The 24,211-nt window shown below is 40.7% G+C and overlaps 1 protein-coding gene across 1 annotated transcript; it reads right to left on the reverse strand.

Moving 5' to 3' along the window:
- LOC139725872 (FAS-associated factor 2-like) lies at positions 1-24,151 on the reverse strand. Its single transcript, XM_071636950.1, has 10 exons — positions 24,076-24,151; positions 19,445-19,513; positions 17,239-17,360; positions 14,470-14,719; positions 13,515-13,600; positions 7,256-7,347; positions 5,758-6,017; positions 3,764-3,853; positions 2,138-2,281; positions 1-457 (listed from the first exon to the last, which is right to left on the reverse strand). The coding sequence occupies exons 1-10, from the start codon at positions 24,139-24,141 to the stop codon at positions 278-280; spliced, it is 1,359 nt and encodes a 452-aa protein (XP_071493051.1). The 5' UTR covers positions 24,142-24,151; the 3' UTR covers positions 1-277.
- Between the last annotated feature and the right edge of the window lie 60 nt (positions 24,152-24,211).

Genomic DNA, 24,211 nt, shown 5'->3' on the forward strand with positions numbered 1-24,211 from the left:
GCATATACAGACAAACAGTAATTCTGTTCCTCGATTTCGCGAGGCATTGCAGGAATTTCCACACAAAAGAGGTTGAGTAGATTTTGGCACTCCATGAGCAATAAGATTCATTTAACACTAAGCGTATCCACTCTTGAATATTCCAGACATTTCTGTATACAATCAGGCCGTTTCTGCCCGCACACACACACTTCTCCGCGCTAAATGGTATTAGTTTCCTTTCATAAAGAAGTTATTACAAAAACAACACGACGAGAACAGCAGTCATTGCATTGCTCTAATCACTGATGTCCTGGACGTACAACATCTCTCGTTGACTCAGACCCGCTTCCCCTATCGTGGGGACCGTCGCGCTCTCCTCCTGGGGTAGGCACTGGAGGATGCGGCGTGGATAGTTGGTCTGCAGCTGAAATTCCTCCGGCACGCCATCTTGCACAAACACAAAGTCATACAGGACCTGTAGAAGGATAATAAAGGGAGAGTGAAGGGGGAGGGGAGACAGCATGAGAAACAGTGAAAAAATTATAACTTAATTAAAGTAGACCCCATTTAGAAGCCACTGCCAGGGGATTCAAAAATATACAACAAAGAAATATATTATGGAAACTACAGAAGATCATTTGCCACACCAGGTTTGATTCATTCTTATAAATTTACAAAATCTGCCGAAAAATGGATGACATAAATCAGAAGGAAAAGACTACAAAATTCTTACCAATTCTGTATAGAAAAAATAAATATGCTGAAGCAGAATTGATCGAAGATCAGACCAATCCAATTTGGGATTACATATTGCTTTGTATCCTCTACATAAAGCATTATGCTGCATTTCTCATGTTGCCGTAATATTGGGCTATGGTCTGATCAACAAGTGAGGAAAAAAACGACGACAAGATTTGGGGAACATTTTGATGCATTATTGACTTTTGGGGTGTTATTCTCACTTGTAGCAAGGAGGTCTTAAGGAAGCCCCTCGAGATTTGGGGAACATTTTGATCTCCTCAAGAAGTACCTAGAGCCCAAGGAGGGGGTGGTGTTATTCTCACTTCTAGCAAGGAGGTCTTAAGGAAGCCCCTCGAGATTTGGGGAACATTTTGATCTCCTCAAGAAGTACCTAGAGCCCAAGGAGGGGGTAGTGTTATTCTCACTTCTAGCAAGGAGGTCTTAAGGAAGCCCCTCGAGATTTGGGGAACATTTTGATCTCCTCAAGAAGTACCTAGAGCCCAAGGAGGGGGTGGTGTTATTCTCACTTCTAGCAAGGAGGTCTTAAGGAAGCCCCTCGAGATTTGGGGAACATTTTGATCTCCTCAACAAGTACCTAGAGCCCAAGGAGGGGGTGGTGTTATTCTCACTTCTAGCAAGGAGGTCTTAAAGAAGCCCCTCGAGATTTGGGGAACATTTTGATCTCCTCAAGAAGTACCTAGAGCCCAAGGAGGGGGTGGTGTTATTCTCACTTCTAGCAAGGAGGTCTTAAGGAAGCCCCTCGAGATTTGGGGAACATTTTGATCTCCTCAACAAGTACCTAGAGCCCGGGGGATGGTGTCATTCTAACTTCTAGCAAGGAGGTCTTAAGGAAGTCCTTCAAGATTTGGGGAACATTTTGATCTCCCCAAGAAGCACACACAGCCCAAGGAGGGGTGGTGTTACTCTCACTTGTAGCAAGGAGGTCTTAAGGAAGCCCCTCGATAATTGGGGAACATTTTGATCTCCTCAACAAGTACCTAGAGCCCGGGGGGTGGTGTCATTCTCACTTCTAGCAAGGAGGTCTTAAGAAGTCCCTCAAGATTTGGGGAACATTTTGATCTCCTCAAGAAGCACACACAGCCCAAGGAGGGGTGGTGTTACCCTCACTTGTAGCAAGGAGGTCTTAAGGAAGCCCCTCGATAATTGGGGAACATTTTGATCTCCTCAACAAGTACCTAGAGCCCAAGGAGGGGGTGGTGTTATTCTCACTTGTAGCAAGGAGGTCTTAAGGAAGCCCCTCGAGATTTGGGGAACATTTTGATCTCCTCAACAAGTACCTAGAGCCCGGGGGGTGGTGTCATTCTCACTTCTAGCGAGGAGGTCTTAAGGAAGTCCTCAAGATGATCCCCTCAGAAGCACACGGATCCCAAGGAAGGGGCCGTGCCATTCTCACCTCTAGCGAGGAGGTCTTCAGGAAGCCCCTCTCTAGCCGCTTGCCGTCGGGAAGCTTGAAAAGAATCTTGATGGCGTCGGGGTTACTACCGTCTGGTTCATCCTCGAGGTTGGCTGCCTTCTCTATCCTAAGCCTGGCTCTATCCTACGAGGAGGGATATGGTAACATCCAATGTTTTCAGGTTTAGTGACTAAACTGAAGTCCTGTAAACATAGCCCTAATCTATCAATTCTGAACCTGTTGAAGATAAGTCCCGAGAATACTCGGGGAGGTGTCTATGGGAAATGCGTGTTGTAGCAAAATCAACCTGTCCTCAATGGGATAACATATAAATTTAGGTAAGAAAATGAAAGTGGTGGTTTATCCTTTCTTTTTCCCAATACAGAACACATAGTCTATAATCATTTCTTCTGAATGGCAGAAGGAGATGTATTTTAACACTTTTTCCCCCAAACAGGAATTGACATTTTGTCCATAAGTCTTGTGTGTACAAAAGGTGCATTTTCTAAAACTGAAACACAGCTGACTCAAGTACTGTAAACGCAGAAATCTTCGCAGTACATAAATTCTTGCGTATTTCGCACTACTTCTGGCTAGCGCGAATTCTAAAACTCGCGAAAATATCTTCACAATTTCTCTGCACGTTTTGAATGGTTTGACAATAGCACAGCGCGAAAAATTGATCACGTGAAAATATTGACGTTTACAGTACGGGCACGTGCATATCCATATAGTGATTTCAAACACGACTTTGCTGCAATGACAACAATAATATAAAACAAAAATTTGCGAGGACATATTTGGTAAATGTAATTCCATATATGTGATCAATGCCGTGTGTCACAAAGGACTATCACAGCATGACAAAAGAAGTGTATTCATTCAGTTATGGGGTTTGGGGGCGGGGGGAGGGCTTCAAAACTTAACACAGGCTGTGAACAAAAAGCATGCATCTATATAGTAACTATCACACCGACCATTACAATCTAGGGATTTCATTCACTGAAAGAGCATAAGCATAAGATGTCATGTAGCCAGCGCTACTTGGTATAACACATCGACCTGTCGAGTTTTGACTGTCTCTGTGCGATGTCCCAGATGAAATGCTGGGAGGGGTAGGGCAGTTACCCCCTGGGCAATTACCCCACACCCTTCTCCTGACACTAACCCTAATCCTGATCCTGAACCTAATCCTAACCCTAACCCAAACCCTAAACCAAACCATAACCCTAATCTTTACTCTAACTTTATCACTAACCAGTATTTAGTGGGGGGGAGGGGGGGTAAAATTGTCCTCAGGGGGTAATTGCCCTGATACGGTTGAAAGGTTTATGTACCAAAAGAGCTCGGCTGAAAGGTTTATGTACCAAAAGAGCTATCATCTGCATGGTGCAAAGAATGAGAGGTAAATCACCTGAGTATTTAACCTGAACTTTTATCACCTGGCAACTGCTAGATTTTCTAATATTTGTTTTAAAAGTTGATTCCTTCTGACACACACACACAAAAAAGAGAGATAAAACAGCAGCTCTTTTTCTTGATCTGTCCATCTCCCTCTACCATATAGGCAGATCATCCTAATCCTAATCACTATGACTAATCCTGCTAAAGTGCGGGTCTACTTACCTCTTTCTTCTTCTGCCTCTCCTCCTCCTCATCTCGCCTTTCTTGCTCTTCCTTCTCCTTCTGCTCTTGTTCTTCCCTCTTTTTTCTTGCCTGCAAAAACAAAACGCAAACAAATCAAAAAGGATTACAGAAAACAAGAGTTAAGGGTGTCATTACCACAACACTTAACATGCTTAAAGAGGAAATCCAATCCAAAGATAAGTTAGTCTGATAAAAAAGAGTAAATCTTACGAATTCAATGGTAAAAATATGGAAGTTATGAAATTTTGCTTATTTCTGCAAAACAGTTCTTGTACAGTGTATATGAATATGCAAATGAGTGAGCTGACCATGTCATAATGTCAGAATTTTCCATTGATCGTGTAAAAAAAATGACAAAAATTCAATGTTTCTGTCCTTTAAGTCTAAAACATGATGTTATTCCTGGTTGAATAACTTCAGAATAGTGATCAGTTAGATATATCAGGATCAACTTCAGAATAGTGATCAGTTATATCAGGATTTGAGCCTCGGGCATATTTGCATTTGAATGAAAAACTGGACATTTCAAAATTTTATGTACAAACTATATGGCAAGTTGTGAGGGTATGCCATGCTCACTTTGCCATTTGCATATTCATATTGACCGTTCAAGAACTGTTTCCTGAAAAATTAGCGAAACTTCAAAATGTCATAACTTCCTTACTTTTCACTCGATTTCAATCAAAATTTTACCATTGAACTCGTAATATTTTACTCTTTCTTATCACACTAACTTATATTTGGACTGGATTTACCCTTTAACCCTAACCAGGCCAGGCTTTTTTGGGTGTTCTGTGGCCGGGGAGGGGTTGATTCAACCCCCCGAGATCTCCGCCGTCGATCGCGCAATCGCCATGAAATTTGGCACATGCATTACCCGTGGCGTAATCTACCAAGCTATACAAAAAGAAATGGAAACTTTCGTCATAATAATCAATTATGCTAATATATGCATAAAATCATACATTTTGCTCTAAATCAGAAATTAAAGCTCCTAGAATCCTAATTTTTGGTGAAAACATTCTTTGTAGCATTCCTAACAATGTACTTGAAAAAAAAATTTGGTATCAAAATCAATTTCTTATGTATTTTATTGTTTTTTGAATTTCTTATGTATTTCGTTGTTTTTTCGACCTTTTGTTTTATCATTTTTTTCCCGCAAAATTTATGACAGAACCTATATCAAGCATAATTATGATAAAATTAAATAGTTTCAGCCTATAAAAGTTAAAATAATCATATCTCTATGAATAAGAAGAGAAAACTCCATTTGCATAGACTTTATACACAAAAATCACGTTCTTGAGCCATTTTCGGTCTGACAGGCATGTATAAAACGTTATGCAGCGTCGTAACGGTATGCACGATTTTTGCGAAAGTGGTGTCAAAAGATGCGTGAGACTTGAAAGTAAAAAGTCAGCGAACGGCGCGGTCAAAAAATTTCGCGTGGCGGAGTAGTGGCGAAAAATGTCGAGGGGGGGGTTGATTTAAACCCCCCCGGCCTTTTTAGGGTTAAGATGGCAGGCTCCTGCATTTTTTTTCTCCACCTGGAAATATGTATATCAGTGATTCCTTTGATCTCATAGCATTATGTCCAAACTCTCACGGAAACCAAAACCTAAAGAGCAATATGAATTGAGTGAAAGCAGCAACATTAGTAGAACACATCAGTGAAAGTTTGAGGAAAATCAAACAATCGAAGCAAAAGTTATGAACTTTTAAAAATTTGGTGTTGGATTCACTGGATCAGGAGACTACTAGAGTTCATGACGTCATGAGTGGACAACAATTTAAAATATAAAGAGAATTACACAAAAATTCATTTTTCATGAAAACTACACATTCCATCAACTTGATACTGACACATGTTAAGGGTAGTAATAATTCCCCCTGCTTTCTGAAAGCGGTTAGTCAGGTGGTCTATCATTACTCTAGAAAAGTGAAAGTGAAAGAGACTTGCTCCCTCTTCTCACCTTCTCCTGGTCTTGCCGGAGGGATTCCTGGTAGGCCGCATCCTGCTCCTGCCTGAGCGTGTTGGCAAGGTTACGCTCCTGGCGCTCCATCCGCATCGCCACCAGGTAGCCCTCCGTCTCCGACGTCGTGCGCCGCAGCCGCTCCAGCAGCTGCTCGCCCGTGACGGCGCCCTCTATCCTCAGGACCACGGTCATCTTGTTGTCCCGCAGGACGATGAGGGCGAGGAAGGGGTAGGTGTTCTCCCGCAGTGCTAATGATACTGGAGATGGAGAAGGGGAGGAGGAAGAGAAGCAAGAGGAGTAAAAACAAGACAAAATACGGCAAAAAAAGTAACAGTTGGCATCTTTGTGATACTGTGCTACAAATACCAGGTGTGCCAATATTCCCACATCCAAATCAGGGAGATTCCACACAGCTATCAGGGAGATATCTGTGTGTTACATGCATTTCAATGAGCGAAAATAATTCCCAAATCAGGGAGATCTTAATATTCTCTTATTCAGACATGAACAGATTTTGACATTTTCAGGGAGACTCCTGCAGAATCGGGGGGACTTGGCAGCTCTGAAATACCTGGACACATCCTGATATCGTAGGACATAAAGACATACCAAAATTAATGCTACTTACTTCCCCAGTTTGAGAACACTGGGGAAACATTTAGGCCCGAATTCACGAAGATGGTACAAAATTTAAACCATAGTTTATGCAAATTTCTTCTGCATAAACATGATGGACATATTGCGTACGCCGACAGACGTCCAGTAATAAATGCACATTGCTACGAGCATGTCAAAGGTACGCTGATTTCAGACCATGGTCTAGGATTAAACCAGGTTTAAACCACCTTCGTGAATACGCTTCGTGAATACACTTTGTGAATACGGGCCATAGAGTACCAAAGTATGATGTAATAGCCATTCATAGTAATGGAAACTGGTTCTTACCAACTTCACCTGGCCCAAATATCGGTGAACACTATTGTTGCTAACCACGTTCACACCTGGCTCCAACCCAAGCTACAACAAAAGATTTTGACATCATCACTTTAGTGCTCACATACAACATCCAGAGTCCTAACAATGACATTCTTTCAAGACACACATAGATTATACCTCCATTTCACAGGGATTTTTCCTCATCGGTCACTCTTTGGAAGCAAAGTTTGTTGCTTCCGGCCACACACCAAAATGTATCGTTATCAGTCTGATGAACCCGACTTGGTTGGTCGATTATCAGGTGAGTGTGTCAGACGTGTGACATGTGATCTTCACCGGACAATCTCGCCTCATCGGATCACTGCCTGACATGTCCGACATTGACCTAATAGTCAACCAACTCAAGTCGGATTCATCGGACTGTGATCCAATACACTTTGGTGGGTGGCAGGAAGCGATGAACTTCGCTTCCAATGAGTGACTGATGAGAAAAAAATCTCTGTGGAATGGAAGCATCAGATAGAATACAACCTGCAGGAAAAAGCAGGGTTGAACTCACCTCTGTACCCTTCAGGAGTGTTTACAGATGCAATCCAAAATAAAAGACTGGAGTTGATGTACTCTATTACTTCAGCATTACCTAGTGTGTCTCTGCAATGGAATGAACAACACAAAATTACAATTAAATCACATTCACACTCAGCAGAGTGTACCTCCATATATTGTTGAATGGGTGTTGCTACTTTGAGGGATGGGATAGTATCGGTTGAGGTGAGGATTCAGCTTTTAACTTTTTGCGAGATATTTAGAAACTACTCTATGAAATGTTAAAGATCACACAATTCTGAGAAAAACTGAAAGTTTAATTGGTTTTGACATGATTGAGACATCCCAAAACAACTACAATAGCTTTACAGGTTGATGTCCGCGTTGAACTGTTTTTGCAATGGTGGTAACGTGGTAGATTAGTTCAGTCAGAAATCATCCCTTCCATGGTGATGTGTCAGAAATAAAGGGGTAGGTGGTAAGCAACTTTTCATGAAAAGATCAGTTTTGAAAACATATGTCTATGTTATGTATATTAATTGAGGGTCACAGATGTTTTGAGCGATGTCCTGCTCGATTTTGTAACGGTGGATCACATTTCATCTCATACGTTTAGAAAAAAAAAAAAGAAGCCCTGCAATGGCTGATCTTCCAGCAATGTCCGTGTAACGGTGGATTGGATTTCCAAGATGTTCCCCTTTTCAAAGTGACATAAGTGAGGAGATTTATATTGACACTTGTATTATGAAATCAGTTGAACGTTATCTTGAAAATGTGGCATCATATTATTATGGAGAAACTGTTAAGTTCGAACAAGGCAAGTGCCGTAATGTGTCTCTCCCACAAACGAACAACACCTTTTTAAAAAAATATTTTGTTCACAAATGGACCTATGGATCAAAAGTTAGGAGTCATAAACATAAATGCACAGTACATTGGGCCCTAAAAGTTCATTGACCTCTGCCTGTGACCTTTGACCTTGTGGTGACCATCAACTCCCCAAGGTACATCTACCATCCAAGTTTGGTCACAAATAGACTTACGGATCAAAAGTTATGACCCATAATCAAAACGTGCCCTAAAAACTTAACATTGGGCCCTAAAAGTTCATTGACCCCTGTCTGTGACCTTTGACCTTGTGGTGACCATCAACTCCCAAAGGTTCATCTACCATCCAAGTTTGGTCACAAATAGACTTACGGATCAAAAGTTATGGTCCATAATTGTAACGTGCCCTAAAAACTTAACATTGGGCTCTAAAAGTTCATTGACCCCTGCCTGTGACCTTTGACCTTGTGGTGACCATCAACTCCCCGAGGGACATCTGTCACCTAAGTTTAGTCACAAACGGACCTATGGATCAAAAGTTATGACCCATAATCGAAACGTGCCCTAAAAACTTAACATTGGGCCCTAAAAGTTCAATGACCCCGGTCTGTGACCTTTGACCTTGTGGTGACCATCAACTCCCCAAGGGACATCTACCATCCAAGTTTAGTCACAAACGGACTTATGGATCAAAAGTTATGACCCATAATCGAAACGCCCCCTAAAAACTTAAAAGAAACCTGTACTGACATTTTCTACTTGTCTGATAATTCTAATCTACATTTTTTGATGCCTACAACTGGAAAGAGAGGATTCTAAAACCCAGGATAAGCCTGTAATGGTTTTTTGAAAAAAATGAAAACGAGCAAGCCAAGGAACAATCCACACAATTTGGCATACGTCACAGGTGCCAACCTCCGAATTTAGCAAAACGAACTAGAAAGGTTCTACACATGTCAATTTACTGATGAAATCTCACACGAAGTACTGCAAAAACTGTTATTTAGTAAAATTGCAATATGGAGCTGAAATAAACATGTTAAACAATATTTATTAATTTCTAAAAGGAATCTCTTCAAAAGCTTTTTATTTAGACCAAATTTGTGGGGAATATTCCAGATATGCAAAATGAAATTGGCATCATTGTCCGAACGTGCTGCCCATAGAAAACTATGTGTAAAAAAAGTAACGTTGCACTAATGCATTGATGATGAGCGTGGTTCGACATCACAGTTCAAACTATCTAATGAAGATGAGGACTGAGTGATTCTTAAAATCTAAATCCAAAAAATAGTCAACGGCAATCACGGTTTACGTCTAGTTAGAAGAAAACAGCACTCAGTACATATAGACTCTAGACTAGAACTAGGACTAGGACTAGTGAGCAGTCAAGGACCGAGAAGACTCTACTCGCCGCTCCGTCGACAGCTAGCTGTACGTGCACAGCGCTAATAATAGGCACAGCGTAAACGTCTCGTATGCAATACATACCCCGAATGGCCCTGCTGCCAGAACTTGAAGAAAGTCCAGACGAAAGTCCAGACTCCAAGGTCTAGTGTTGCCGCTAGAGGCCCTTGTGCTGCAGGCCCTGTTGTTTCTGTGCTGAATTTTGCAGGTAAGGTATCTGCTTTATGGATTTTCAATGTTTTTGTGGTCGAGATAAATCTCATGGTGGTCTTATTAACACCAAGGACTAACTTAGATCTAGTTTTAGTAGGACCCATACCTCGGAAGAGTGGCCCGACCACGTAGATACAAACAGTGCCACTGTCTCGCGATCCAAGCGCTGGTATAGGCATAGTGCTAGAGTACTTCCGTATCCATGTAGATATCTCAAAATTCACCCAACCAAATTGCACCAAAATCACAAGAAGTATTTATGACTCATGTCCACTTGCTCACGCTAATTGGAACCAAATCGCAAGTTGAGAAGCGTAAGTGAAGTTGTCGACTTTCCTGTCGTCGCTAAAAACAATCTGCTCTGTACGACTAAACAAGAGTGATCGCGGCATAGTAGCCCTACTTGCCTGCGCACGCACAGACTGAAGTTAGCCATCTAATATCATGAGACAAATCTTTCAAGTAATCGGGAGCAAGAAATCAATTTATAAATTATTTGAGCTAAGTTGAACGAAAAATAAAGTTCGTAAATCACACAAATCGCTAAAATCATGACATTTTTAAATTTAGTTCCCGCGTAAATTCCCCGTTTGCACAGCACTAGTCGGCTAACTTCAGTTCTAGATTGTGCATATCGCGTTTACCATGATCTCTCGCGAAGTGTGAGTTTTTTTTTAGTGACAACTTGAAATTCGGCGCCAATATTGATACTTCTCGATTACCGATTTCGTTCAAATATAATACGGTATTTTGAAATATGCTTAGAAGTATATCCTGTAATTTTGGTGCGATTTGGTTCAGCGAAATTTGAGACAGCTGCATGGATAGGACAGTACACAAGTGCCGCCTGCTAGCTACATTGGGCCTAAAGCGTCGTCTGCTACTCGGCACGATTTAACGCACGCGTATGCGAGGGCTTGTAATCAGTGAAACATTTGGCACCTGTGACATCACGACATCCGGGCTCGTCAGCTCATTAGCATAATTCTCGCCAAAAAATTTCCATTTTCAACATGAAATTACGGACTAAATCGTTATGAAATTTTGATTCTGTTTGCACCGCTGGGTCTTTTAGAATTAAAAGAACAACATATAAAAAAATAAAAAACCGGTACAATGCCCTTTTAACATTGGGCCCTAAAAGTTCATTGACCTCTGCCTATGACCATTGACCTTGTGGTGACCATCAACTCCCCGAGGGACATCTGTCACCTAAGTTTAGTCACAAACGGACCTATGGATCAAAAGTTACGACCCATAATCGAAACGTGCCTTAAAAACTTAACATTGGGCCCTAAAAGTTCAATGACCTCGGTCTGTGACCTTTGACCTTGTGGTGACCATTAACTCCCCAAGGTACATCTACCATCCAAGTTTGGTCACAAATAGACTTACGGATCAAAAGTTATGACCCATAATCAAAACGTGCCCTAAAAACTTAACATTGGGCCCTAAAAGTTCATTGACCCCTGTCTGTGACCTTTGACCTTGTGGTGACCATCAACTCCCAAAGGTTCATCTACCATCCAAGTTTGGTCACAAATAGACTTACGGATCAAAAGTTATGACCCATAATCGAAACGTGCCCTAAAAACTTTACATTGGGCCCTAAAAGTTCAATGACCCCGGTCTGTGACCTTTGACCTTGTGGTGACCATCAACTCCCCAAGGGACATCTACCATCCAAGTTTAGTCACAAACGGACTTATGGATCAAAAGTTATGACCCATAATCGAAACGCCCCCTAAAAACTTAACATTGGGCCCTAAAAGTTCATTGACCTCTGCCTATGACCATTGACCTTGTGGTGACCATCAACTCCCCAAGGTACATCTACCATCCAAGTTTGGTCACAAATACACTTACGGATCAAAAGTTATGGCCCATGATCGAAACGCGCCCTAAAAACTTAACATTGGGCCCTAAAAGTTCATTGACCCCTGCCTGTGACCTTTAACCTTGAGGTGACCTTCATACTTGGTAAAAGGTAGAACTTTGTATGACCACTCTTCCCTCCAAGTTTGATTCAAATTGAAGCCCAGAGTACAGAGATATCAAGTTTTTATAGCGTTACGGACAGACGGACGGACGGACGGACGGACGAACAGACGCCGCAGGTTATCCCTTAGTCTCCCCTCACCTCCGGTGGGCTCGACAAAAATTATCCCCAATATTCCTGACCCTCTTACTACTGTCCGACATACCTCTTTTTGTGTAAGTGAAAACTGTAAGTGAGACATTGCCCTTTTTGTTCCAGAGCTGATAAAAGGCCTCGAAGAAAGTAACACTTTTATTACTAGAATTCCATACAGACAGGTTTTGATTGTTACCGAACGTTTCATTTGCAATTTAGTGTATTTTTTACACCAAAATATGTTAATTTAGTATGGACTGAATTCTCAGAAACTAACTATGATCAGGTAGTGTACCTATGTGCTACATAGTACATTAGTTCTGGTTATGGGATTTGTGTCAGGATAAAAATATTTCTTTGTGCAAATACGATGCATGGCCACAGTCCAATCAATTTTAAGCTATAATTCAGGTAGACCAATCAATCTCACTCTTGCTTGGTGGCCTCTTGTTAACTGTATGGTCAGGAGAGGGGCCGACTATATTGCCGACAGTACATCATTGCAAGAGGCCACTGAACAAGAGGCAGATGTATCGATCTATTAATCTGGTAACCTTCCCAAAGCTACACCCCCTCCAAACAAATGAATTGATATAAAATACAATTTCAGTAATAAAAAAAAATATGAAAATGATGAGTGCTGAAATGTTTATGCATTCCAAACTTCTTAGTGAATGTTGATCAACTCTTTAGCACATATTATTTTTCTAACTTTTTTTTTAAATTTCTTTATCTTTGAAATTTATCTTGCATGTGATATATTTGTTTGGAGTGGGTGTTTGTTATATAGGAAAGCAAAAGCATGTGTGATTATTTTCAATGTCAATTTCTAATGCAATATACATATAGATATATATCATCAAAAACAAAACTGAAACTAAGTTCATGCTGTATTCTAGCACTTGAGAAAGAGTGAATCGCTCAAAAATTTGTGTGCTGAAGTAAACTTTTGGTAAATACAAAACTGAAACCATCACCAACAGTGTATTTCGGCACACAAATTTTCGAGTGATTCGCTCTTTCTCAAGTGTTGAAGCTCTTCAGAAAGATACTCAACACTTGAGGAACCCACACTTTACACTGAACAACTGAGAAAGAGTGAATCGCTCTAAAATTTGTGTGCCCAAATAAACTGTTGGTGATGGTTTCAGTTTTGTATTTACCAAAAGTTTACTTCGGCACATAAATTTTTGAGCGATATATTTATATTATATAATATATAATATAATATATATATAATATTTTCAAGCGATTCGCTCTTTCTCAAGTGTTGCAACACTTGAAAAAGTGAATTCACCCTCATCAGCCACACCCTAATTAGTTGTTGACAGGCTTGTGTGGGTTATTTTTAATCCAGATTTATTTCAGTATCTAAAAGGTGACGGGGCTCGGGCTAGTCCATTTTACTCAAAGAAGGGGGGGGGGGGGGGAGAGACCTTTATGATCCAGCACCCTTTATCACAAGGCAGTGGCGGATCCAGAGGGGGGCACACCGGGCGCGCGCCCCCTCTTTATTTTTTGTTAAAACAAAATAAATAAAAAGAAAAAAATGGGGGAGGGGAGCGCTGCACCCCCTTTAATTTTGTAAAGGCCCCTCCCCTTAGCGGAATTCCTGGATCCGCCCCTGCAAGGCCCTATCCCTTGCTGACCCCTACCCCTCCTTTTCCCAAGGAAATCTTCCTTCACTTACCTACAGAAGTCATCTGTATCTTGGTGGTCGTCTCCATGGAGATAAACTAATAAGAACTTTAAATCTCTCTTGGCCTCAGCAAGAGCCTGAAATACAGAATCGTGCAAACCAAGAGTGCATAGGACAAAAGACAGTTGAATCTATCTATACCGACATTTATTAAAGAACAAAAATCAGCTGAAGGGATTGTAAATGTCTTCCTTTTTTTTATTCAGAAGGTGCCCACGTAGTTTTGGTTATGCTGGGTTTTGCAAGTTGGAAGATATTCTAGTTTATTATAGTTACAATTTGTCACAGACTGCATATGCCAAAGAATAAATACATATCTTTTGGTGTTTACTACAAATGCAATAAATCTCAATGATGAAAATATTACACAAGAGATCCAACAGATTTGGATCAGAAAGCATGTTTGCTTGTGAGCATGTCACAAAGCCTTTTTTCACTATGATAACAAAATCATATTTCATTCAACAAATGTTATGATATCATATCCATCTGGTAATTTCAAGAAAATTATACTTGGTCTCTAACCATCAACCCTCAGAACTGATAAAACTACTTATATCAAAACAACAGCTTTGGTGCTGAGAGTGGAACGCAGAAATTGCTTTTTATCTGACCTGGTTTTTATAATGATGTCGGAAGATGATATGAAAATATGGTCATGTCACAGTACCTTTTTGCACTGTGATATTGTAACAAAATCATATTTCATCCTAAAAATGTTATGGTATATCCATCTGGTGATATCTCCACCCCCCCCCCAAAAAAAAAAAAAAAAAATGATAACAAACCTCAGAACTGATAAACCTACATTATATCAAAACAACAACTTTGTTGCTGAGTGTGACACATAGAAATTGCTTTTTTTATCTGACCTGTTTTTTTTTTCTTTAATGATGTTAAAAGATGACAAAATTTTTAGCAAACTTAGTGATATTGCAATGATTACCTCGCTATAACTGCCACGGTAGAACACTGGGTGATTCGTCCCGTATTTTTCCTCGAACTTGTTGATAAACGAGATCACGTCGCCACGGGGGTCTGTGACGATGCGCCGCGGGTCCGGCCAGAAGAGCCGTAAGGTCCATCTCAGGATGTCAAATATTGTGGAATAGCAGAGTCGGAACGGAAGAAGGAGCATGGCGTAGCTCCATTGCACCCATGACATGTTGGCCCGTGGTCGTGCTACTGTGTAAACTCTGTAGTTGAAGAAAGAGTTAGTTTGTTTCATTTCCATCTAAGAAGATGGCTGGATAGCCCATATTCAGCTGCAATAGCTAGCTGCAATAGCTAGTCTTCCATGGGGCCCAGTTGGATGTAAGGCGGCACCACTTCGGCAGGTTAAACACCCTGCTCTTTGCGATGAATAAATAAAGAAGGATCTTTTATGTGCATGAGTTGCGACTCTCTCACACATGAGGCATTCATTTAATGTCATATCCGAGGGACAGAGTGTTTTGCCTCTTACAAGAGGGATTACACTCAACATTGCTCATTGAGACCAGGAATCAAACCGGGGTCCGTAGGATCGTACTGAAGGATAGGTGACAATTTTTGCTGCAACACTGTAATTCATGACCCCCAAGTCGAGACTGGCTTGATCTAATTATGACAGCATCTCATAAATGTTTGTACAACGATGTAACAAATATCCACCATGTACACTGCTTTTTTTTTTTTTTTTGGGGGGGGGGGGGGGGAGAATCCTACTTGCTCAATTAAAGGCATACAATCATGGCGAGTGGTTTGTGCCGCACGGAGACGAACGCAACACGCTGCCTCCCCCATTCTGTATCAAATGTAGTGACCCCGAATGAGAATAGCGCTGGCTCAATGGGTCAGCGAAGAACACTCTAGACTACAAGAGCTCTGTGCTACAAATCTCCTAACCCAAAATGGCTGTCCGAGCGAGCCACGAGAGCTTCCGAATGGACGCACACTCTCAGTGCGCATGCGCATGAAGAGAGGCCAAAAGAGCCACGCGTCTTCTGGCCTCTCTCCTCCAATCACCGCAGCTCGCGGTGACAATGTTTGTGTATGATGCGTACACACACACGTGTCTCAGTGGCAGCATTGTCCCACACGTTTATGGATATAGCACCGAGTCTGGCATTGCGCAATTGCATGCACAAACTTCGGTCGTTCGGAGTTTACGTACCATAAAAGGGATGACGATCGTATGCCTTTAAGGTAAGTTCCCATCTAATCACAGGCAAAACGTTAACATTTCCCGGGTCAAGTTCTGCTTTAAATACCCAAGGCACATGAGTATGTCAGTTTGAACACACCTGTACTTGCTACAACAGCTCACCACAGGTGAATCTCACTAAACTGCAACCATCAAACTCTGGATTTTATTGGTAGAGATAGTTATCAATATTTAAAACAAAAAACAAACTAGAAATGTCGCTATGGCGACTGGTATGCCTCCGCCATAATGCATGATTCTCCTAATAGGTCTAGATAGTACATGTAGACAATGTGTGATTACATTTTCACAAAACTGGCAAAATATTGAAATGACAAGTTTGTCACAAATGTGTTGAATGTTCACCTTCCTAGACCTTGGTTTAATGGGATGAATAGGAGAGCATGTATTTGGGGATTTAAGGACTTTAACTTGACTTTGACCCATTCATACATTTATGCATTGAGTAATTTTCATGGTACCGGTATGGAGAAAAAGTGCAATTTCTGTACTGAATAGTAAATTGTTACCATGTTCATCTGGCCTTTGACCCTAAAATTCATAAGATAATCACTTTCAGGTAGAACATGCATAAATATGCAGTAAGTTTCACGATAAATTGAGCCACTTCCGAGATATGGAGGAAAAAGTTAGTTCAGCACTTTCACTTGATCTTTGACCTTTTGACCTTTGAGGCAAAAAAAAAAAGAAAAAGAAAAAAAAACTCTCCAGAGAATTTCTATTAGGTTACACATGCATACACAAAGTGTTAAAAAAAAATAATCCTGCTGGCATTGCATGAACATGAGGGAAATAGTAAAATTTTGAAGTGTTGCACTTGACCTTTGACCCCATGAACCCTACATTCTCTAGATAATCATTGCCAGTCAGTACATGTATATACTATGTTCCATGAAGATACCTTGAACAATTTTCCAATTTACAGAGAAAAAAAAGAAGTTTTAATACTTTTACTCGACCTTTTGACCTTTGACCTTTGACCTCATGACCCAAACTTTCACCAGAGAATCTAAATTGGGTAATACATGTATACACTAAGTTTCAAGAAAATATCTTCAGGCATTGCATAGATATGGTGGAAATAGTGAAATTTTATGTATTTGACCTTGACCTTTTGACCTTTGACCTTGAGCACGTGCACTCAAAAGTTGATAGGCACAACTTCACCCCCTAATACACATACATGCCAAGTTTCATTAGGATACCTCAACAGGTTTTGATAGTTACCTTGTCCACAAAATTCATTACGGACGGACGGACGAACGGAAGGACGGACGGACGGACAGACGGACAACCCAAAAACATAATGCCTCCGGCACCACTTCGTGGCGGAGGCATAAAAAACAAAATATAAACAAAACAAAACCACTACTGCCAGTGTAACAACTGATAATCATGCAGCTAATGCCTGGTTTCCACTTTGATACAAGCAACAACAATCATAACTGCTCATGAAATGTGTACCATGTACACCAAAGTTCTTTGTAAGAGAGGCCACGGACTATATACCTCTGGTCCCTTGGGTGTGTGTTCACTTCAGGCGTGCGTACGGGCTGCTGAGACGATGGCGTAGACCTGTCGTAGACCGTCGGTCTGCCCTCGGACACATTGAGTGTGTCTTGCACAGCGGTCTGTGAAATAAAAAAAGTCCCAAAATACCACAATCGTTACAGTTTTCACAATAGGCTTTTATGAGTCACCATTCAAGTCTGCATGACATAATAGCTTTCAGAGAGGAGCAATCACTATGCCCTATTTTTATTTATTTATTTCTATTTCTATTTATTTATTTATTTTTTATTTTTCATTTTATTTTATTTATTTTTTTTTTGGGGGGGGGGGTGTTATGGGGTTTGTTTGGTTTTTTTTTTGCTCCTCTAAACACATCTAATGTTGGCATGAATGGGAAAAAAGAGAGAAGCTGATAACAACCAGCCCCATGAAATGCCAGTGGGAGGACAGACAGGACACAGAGTTGAAGTTGGAACTTGGGGATTCAGAGATTCAATCAGATCATAACTTCGGCACACTTCCCCTATCAAAATCCCACCTTTTTACAACTTTAGTTCTATTGAGCATATATATTCTCAGTAGATTTGTAACAATCTTAGGAATACTGATCAAGAGATTGATGATGAATGAAAGCACTTTCACAGTTGAACACAGTCCACTATAAGGCTCATAAACCTAAACGCATGCACACACATTCATTCTCTAAATGACGTCACCAGAACAGACAGCATACAAGCGTTGTATTCATGGTTTGCTAGGACAGTTGCCAAGGTTGGTCACAATTAGTTTCCTCTTGGAGTAGAAACCAAGCTCACTCTGGGCGGATGACATCGTGACTTGCCAAGAGTATTGCGACATTGGCCGAAGACATGTTTTCTTGGAAATTCACAGCAGGTTCCGTATTTGCTGTTCAGGTAAGCATCTCAATGTAACCTCTTTAACAGGGATGAGCTGGGCTCGTAGACATCTCATACACACATCTCTATTAAAGGCACATAAACCCAGTGGTTTAGTCGAATGCGTACGCAGGCGCACGGCACAAGATTCCTAAAGAGACCTATGCTATCGACTCCTTTTTAGCGCTTACGCTGTGACCCATTTCCAAGTCCGAAGAAGTCCGATCCACTGTAGTCAGTGGTCCGATCACAGTTCAGCTCATGATTCTGCTGAGGGGGATGACAGCTTTAGCAAACTTCTTTTAGTTTTGTGACGTCACACTAAGAAGCATACATGCACACACCCTGGTATGACTACAGACTGCGTGATGTGCGGAGAAGACAACGAAGGCAACGTTACCTACATGTAGCAACACCTATGCGCTTTACTCTTGATGACAGCTCAACTTCGGCAATCTGCCTATCAATGCTAATGGTGATCGGCACTATCATCCAACAGCGCTCCCGCAACTACCGGGTGTGTGCACCTGTAGTAAGACTGCAACTTGCAGACTGACAAGCTTTCCTCACTATCGCCACCCATCAACTGGCCCCTCTTCATCACTCATGGAACTCATTAGTGCACGCTGCACCTGCAGATCACCGAAGATCGCAACTCACTCACTCAGCAATCATTGATGCTCAGACATACTAGAATGATTGTTATGGACCTCACACGATACAACTGCATGCTAATCTATGACACAAGTTTTAACCCCCCTCCTCCTTCCCCTTTCTCAAGGACAGAATGTTCTAGGGTGCTATTCTACAATTCAACCATGTCATGACCATATAAAGTCATTCCACTGTCAAACTATGAGCATAAAGTTTCGACTGGCATCACACACATACAACTGTACGCCCTTGAGGAAAAAATCCTCTGAAGTGTGTTAGCAATCAGACAAGGTTCAGAATACTGTCATCTTGGTTTCATATTATTACTTGCAAAATCCATTGGCTGTACAAACAAATAATGCTGTGTGTCTCGCTACTTCTTGCATTTGTACATGATACATGAACCACATAATACTCTCGTAACATCTGTGTGCTCTACTTAAATATTCATAAATCAAATTCTCGAGCAAAGTTCCTTTTACAGTGTTTAGTCATCCATTCTATACCAGCATCTAATTCAATGTTGACCAGGTAATTACAGTACTAATAGTTGACTGTGATTTCCACTGATATCTAAAGATGGATGTACACCATTGTTTTTGGGAACATGTTATCACCTACAGGTGTATGAAAACATCGTCTTTGCCATTTACCTCAATATTCCAGTCATGTTGATCCAGGATATTGCGACATCTTTCCATATCTTCTATTCCAGTGAGATCCTAGAAATGAGAGACAGGGAAAAATATATTCATAAATGCACTTACTTTCACCATGATGATATAGGATGATGCATGTTCATCCTCTAAAGCTTATATTCTCAAAAAAATGTTTGAATTTTCCATGACTTTTCAAGTTGAATACATGTGTATAGTTATGTGTGGGGAAAGGACAAAAATGTGTAGGAGCCACACAGCCTATACTGACTCATAGACAAGATCATGTTTTTTTGACTAGCATTTATCGAAGTAGTCTATTCGTAAAGGGAAGATAAACCCCAAGAGCAATGTAGATTGAGTGAAAGCAGCAACATAAGTAGAACACATCAGTGAAAGTTTGAAGAAAATTGGACAATCGATGCAAAAGTTATGAATTTTTAAAGTTTTGGTGTTGGAACCGCTGGATGAGGAGACTACTAGAGGTTATGACGTATGAGTGGACAACAATACCAAGAAAATATAAAGAAAATTCTACAAAAATCCATTTTTCATGAAAATTACAAATTCCATCAACTTGATGTTGACATATGTTAAGGGTAGCAATTATTCCCCCTGCTTTCTGAAAGAGGTTGGTCCACTGCTCTTTCATAATTCTAGAAAAGTGAATTTTTGTTGAATTTCCTTTATATCTTCTTTGTATTGTTGTCCACTCATACAACTGTACGTCATATCCTCTAGTAGTCTCCTCATCCAGCGGTTCCAACACCAAAACTTTAAAAATTCATAACTCTTGCATCGATTGTCCGATTTTCCTCAAACTTTCACTGATGTGTTCTACTAATTTTGCTGCTTTCACTCAATCCACATTGCTCTTTGGGTTTATCTTCCCTTTAAAACAAATTTACAGATGTAGCTGAGTTGACACATTCATGGAGACTAACCACAGATCGATTGCTGAAGAAATACACTGTATTCCTCAAATCAAGCAGAGAATACTGTTTGTCCACTTCGATATTGTGGCCTCTAGACTTTTTGTGAGCTAAAATTAGGTCATGTTGAGATGTCACAAATTCCACTGAAATGTTTAAAAACATCAATCAGACATCAATTAATGGCAAAAAACAACAAGGGGACAGAGACATGGAAATGATCGTTGCAGTCTCAGCTTTAAGTCAAATTCTCATCTCATTACTGTACATGACAGCATCAAAATACATAGCTGTGTAATGAGTGCATCATGTCACAATTCTACCTAGTACATTTCATGTGTCATCTATGTGACAAATTGTCTTGCTTTGTGCTTTTTCCATTAAGCATAGTATGTTGTATGTTTACTATGACATCTAATTTGGATGATTTAGTAATGCCCAATGGGGCCTTTCATTTACAGTAAGTGTCTCTTTTGTTAATTGTGTTTGGCAACTGGACAGAAGTGATATACAAATAACGTAAAACCTGTCTATAATGGCAACGCAAGGAGAAGAAAAATGTGGCCATTATATACAGGTGGTCTCTGTAGACAAGGTCTTTTCACATGGCTTTTCTCTCAGGGGGAATTTTTCAGTGGTCATAGTACGGCAGGTGGCTGTTAAGCCAGGTTTGACTGTTATATTCCTTCTTTTTTGGGGGGGGGGGGAGCATTGCATGTACATCTCCCTCTGAGTTGTAAATTAATAGATCCATCTGACTAAAAAATTATACTAAACATTCATTGAAATGAAAACCATAGCCAGGTATCACAGAGCATCAAGCAATGAAAGGAACTATGGGTCACTTAACCTGTTCCTTCTGGCAGGTTCTTGTAGTGTCAACTTAGACCTATAGACAGGAAATGGGTATAACAGATTCCAAAACTGTACACAAGTGTGTCAGCATTCATGGCCTAAATTCATATTTGTATTATACTTCATAAAAAAAAGAATATATTTTTCGCAAAAGATTACTCACTGTTTCTGGTATGGATAGCTGTTCTTTTTTTCTGTGTCAGAATTGTGGAGAAAATGTATTTTTGTGTAATCTAACTTTTCCAAGGCAATTTGTAGTAGTGTGCTTGTTTTGCTGCAGAACTTGTATAATTTATACAAGTTCTGCAGCAATACAAGCACACTACTAAAAATATGTACATCTTGACTTTATACTACAAAGTCAAGATGTACATACATGTAGCAATATAAGCCGAGCTCATTAAATTTTGACCTTCGCTGACCACATTGTATACCCTTACAAGTTACAGTGTATAACAAAAGAATTCACCAGCCCAGCACATGCTCTAATGTCCAATCGATATACAGTTGTATTACATGAACTGATGACTAATCATTCCCCAGGCCCAGCAATCATAATCATTTTCCAACAAGTTGCATGTAAATCACTTGACCGAAAGATCGGTCTGTATCTGGTTCGTCGGGGATATGTTCCGCGGAGACTGCATATCTGTCTTCACGGAATCCCCTTGGAGAGCCGATAAAGTAAAAAAAGAAAAAGAATAAAAGACTCCTCTGGACAGACAGATTTTTCTGTCTAGCAATTCACTAGACTAGAGTGCAGAAGAACTGTGGATACTGCTGTGGTCCTACACCAGTTGAGAGAACTACTAAATAGAAAACTCTACTAAATATGAGAACAATCTAACATTAGCCTAGTCTAGTAGAACTACTAGTACTAGGCCTAGATTTAGGGCAAAATTGTGAAATCCGCCCCATCGCAGTACACATGCATCTGTCCACTGTAGCTGTGCGTAAGCAAGGTTAGATTAAGTTTAGGGTTAGGGTTTATAGGTTAGGGTTGTCTTTTTGGTTTATTCGAGAGCCATCAGAAAGTCCTTCCAAGAATAAAGAGAAGAAATAAAAGAAAGAATACAGGTAAAAGTCTAAAAAGAGGAAAGAAGGAAGTATGAAAGATGCTATGCCATGGAAATCGGCTCCGCTGCTGTATCATTGTAATTTGTATTCATGATCTATCAATCATGTGTAAACGTCTTTCGGTGGGGCTGCATTCACAAGTATTATAGTCTGTGGAAGAAAGCCCCACCACTGTGCTTGTGTAGGGTAAGGGCACCAGTATTCGGTCAGCCCCCGGTATTCGGTCACTTATCACTAGCCACCAGCCAGTAAGTTCAACTGTCACAACACACGCAAATCACACTAATTCACATACTTGCACACTCATTCACAACAGGAAACTCCCTTTGTCCCCTCCAGAAATCCGTCCAAAATCCCAAATTTTACCGTCAAAAGTGCAGAATCGGCGCTAGTTTCCAAAAGCGCGCGCGGATAAGGCCCAGTTTTAAGAGAACGGGTCGCCGAAAAAGCACTAAAAATCGAGAAATCCCCCGTTCTCTCGTGGGATTTTTCGCTTATCGCAAGCTTGAAGTGTAATGGTATCCTCAAAAACGCAAAAGAAAAACAAAATTTCCGTACATGCCGATAAAGTGTCCCAATGTACAAGGGTTGAATGCAAGTGCCGAGGCCCCAGTATTCGGTCACCAACGGTCGCCGCAACGTCCCCGATGCAATTTTGCGCCAACAAGGTAGCGCGCGCGCGCGTTTTTCAGCTGCCTTGAACACGCATTGACTTTGCACGCGCATATCGCGAGACCGAATACTGGAGCCGGTGACCGTATACTGGGCAATTTTCAAGGTGATATATTTTGCGATTTTGTGAAATTCTGTGTGATATTTAACAAAATGAAAATGGAGATTAAAGAAATTTGATATATTTCACATACATTGATGTAGATATGATGTATGTATGTATTATTTTAGTTTGAAAAATATTGCAAAAAAGCTTAAGTGACCGAATACTGGGGATGTTACCCTACCATTTTATTGTTACTGAATGCCACACAGTCAACACTCAACAGTGGGGTTGAATTCACGAGTAAAGGAAAGCCACCGACCACCATAGTAGTAGTACCGCACACACAGTGGTGGGGCCTATTTCACGAGTATGCCAGATTTAGACTATTTCCCCGGCTTAGTTTAACACTAACGACCTAACGTTACAGGTGCAGGTGTCTAGTACAGTCTCTTTACACTTTTAAATAGAATCCCAGTGCAGTGGTCACAGTGCCCGGCCCTACACTACCCTGTGTGTGACTGTCTGTAGTGCCTCCTCTCCTTTCTTCATTTAAATTTACTAAGTTCTAACAATACAAAATAGATCTAACACCAACAGTTCGAGTTACAGTATAGCCTAGTAGGGTTCTACTGACCATTCTATTTCTAAATCAATGTTCTCGTTTTTACTAAAGTGAAAGCAAGGCTCTGCAAGTCCATTTTTTAGTCGCCACATCACTAGCATGATTAAGCACTGCCACTAACCTGTAAAAATTTAATTTAGTTTGATGGTGAACTAATGACAATGTGATACACACGAATTGATTCTACGCTAGGCCGCGGGTGTATCCCCATCGAGCGAGTGCTGCACACATTGACTGCAGTCAATGCACACTATGTCATCTACACTCGCACTCCGACACGTACACTCGAGCTCCGCGTTCGACTGCTTATTTTTATGTCATGGTGTGCAGCCGAAAATCACTTCGCATTAATTGTAACAAAACACGGGGGAGATATAGGACATAGTGTCTGTCCAAATCTTGTGACTATAATGCACGTAATTACCTGGAACTGAAGCAATTTCTCGGTTTGCTCCGTGGATAAGCTCCGCTCATCGCTTTCGTCCGCCATGATCACAACACAGGCATAAACTGAAATCTATGGAAAGCCAAAAGGGTGTCGACCACAAAGCTAGCAATTG

Source organism: Diadema antillarum, unplaced genomic scaffold (assembly GCF_040938485.1).
Source record: "Diadema antillarum isolate AM-2024a unplaced genomic scaffold, OU_Dant_1.0 seq00000063_RagTag, whole genome shotgun sequence".
Taxonomy (NCBI): Eukaryota; Metazoa; Echinodermata; class Echinoidea; order Diadematoida; family Diadematidae; genus Diadema; species Diadema antillarum.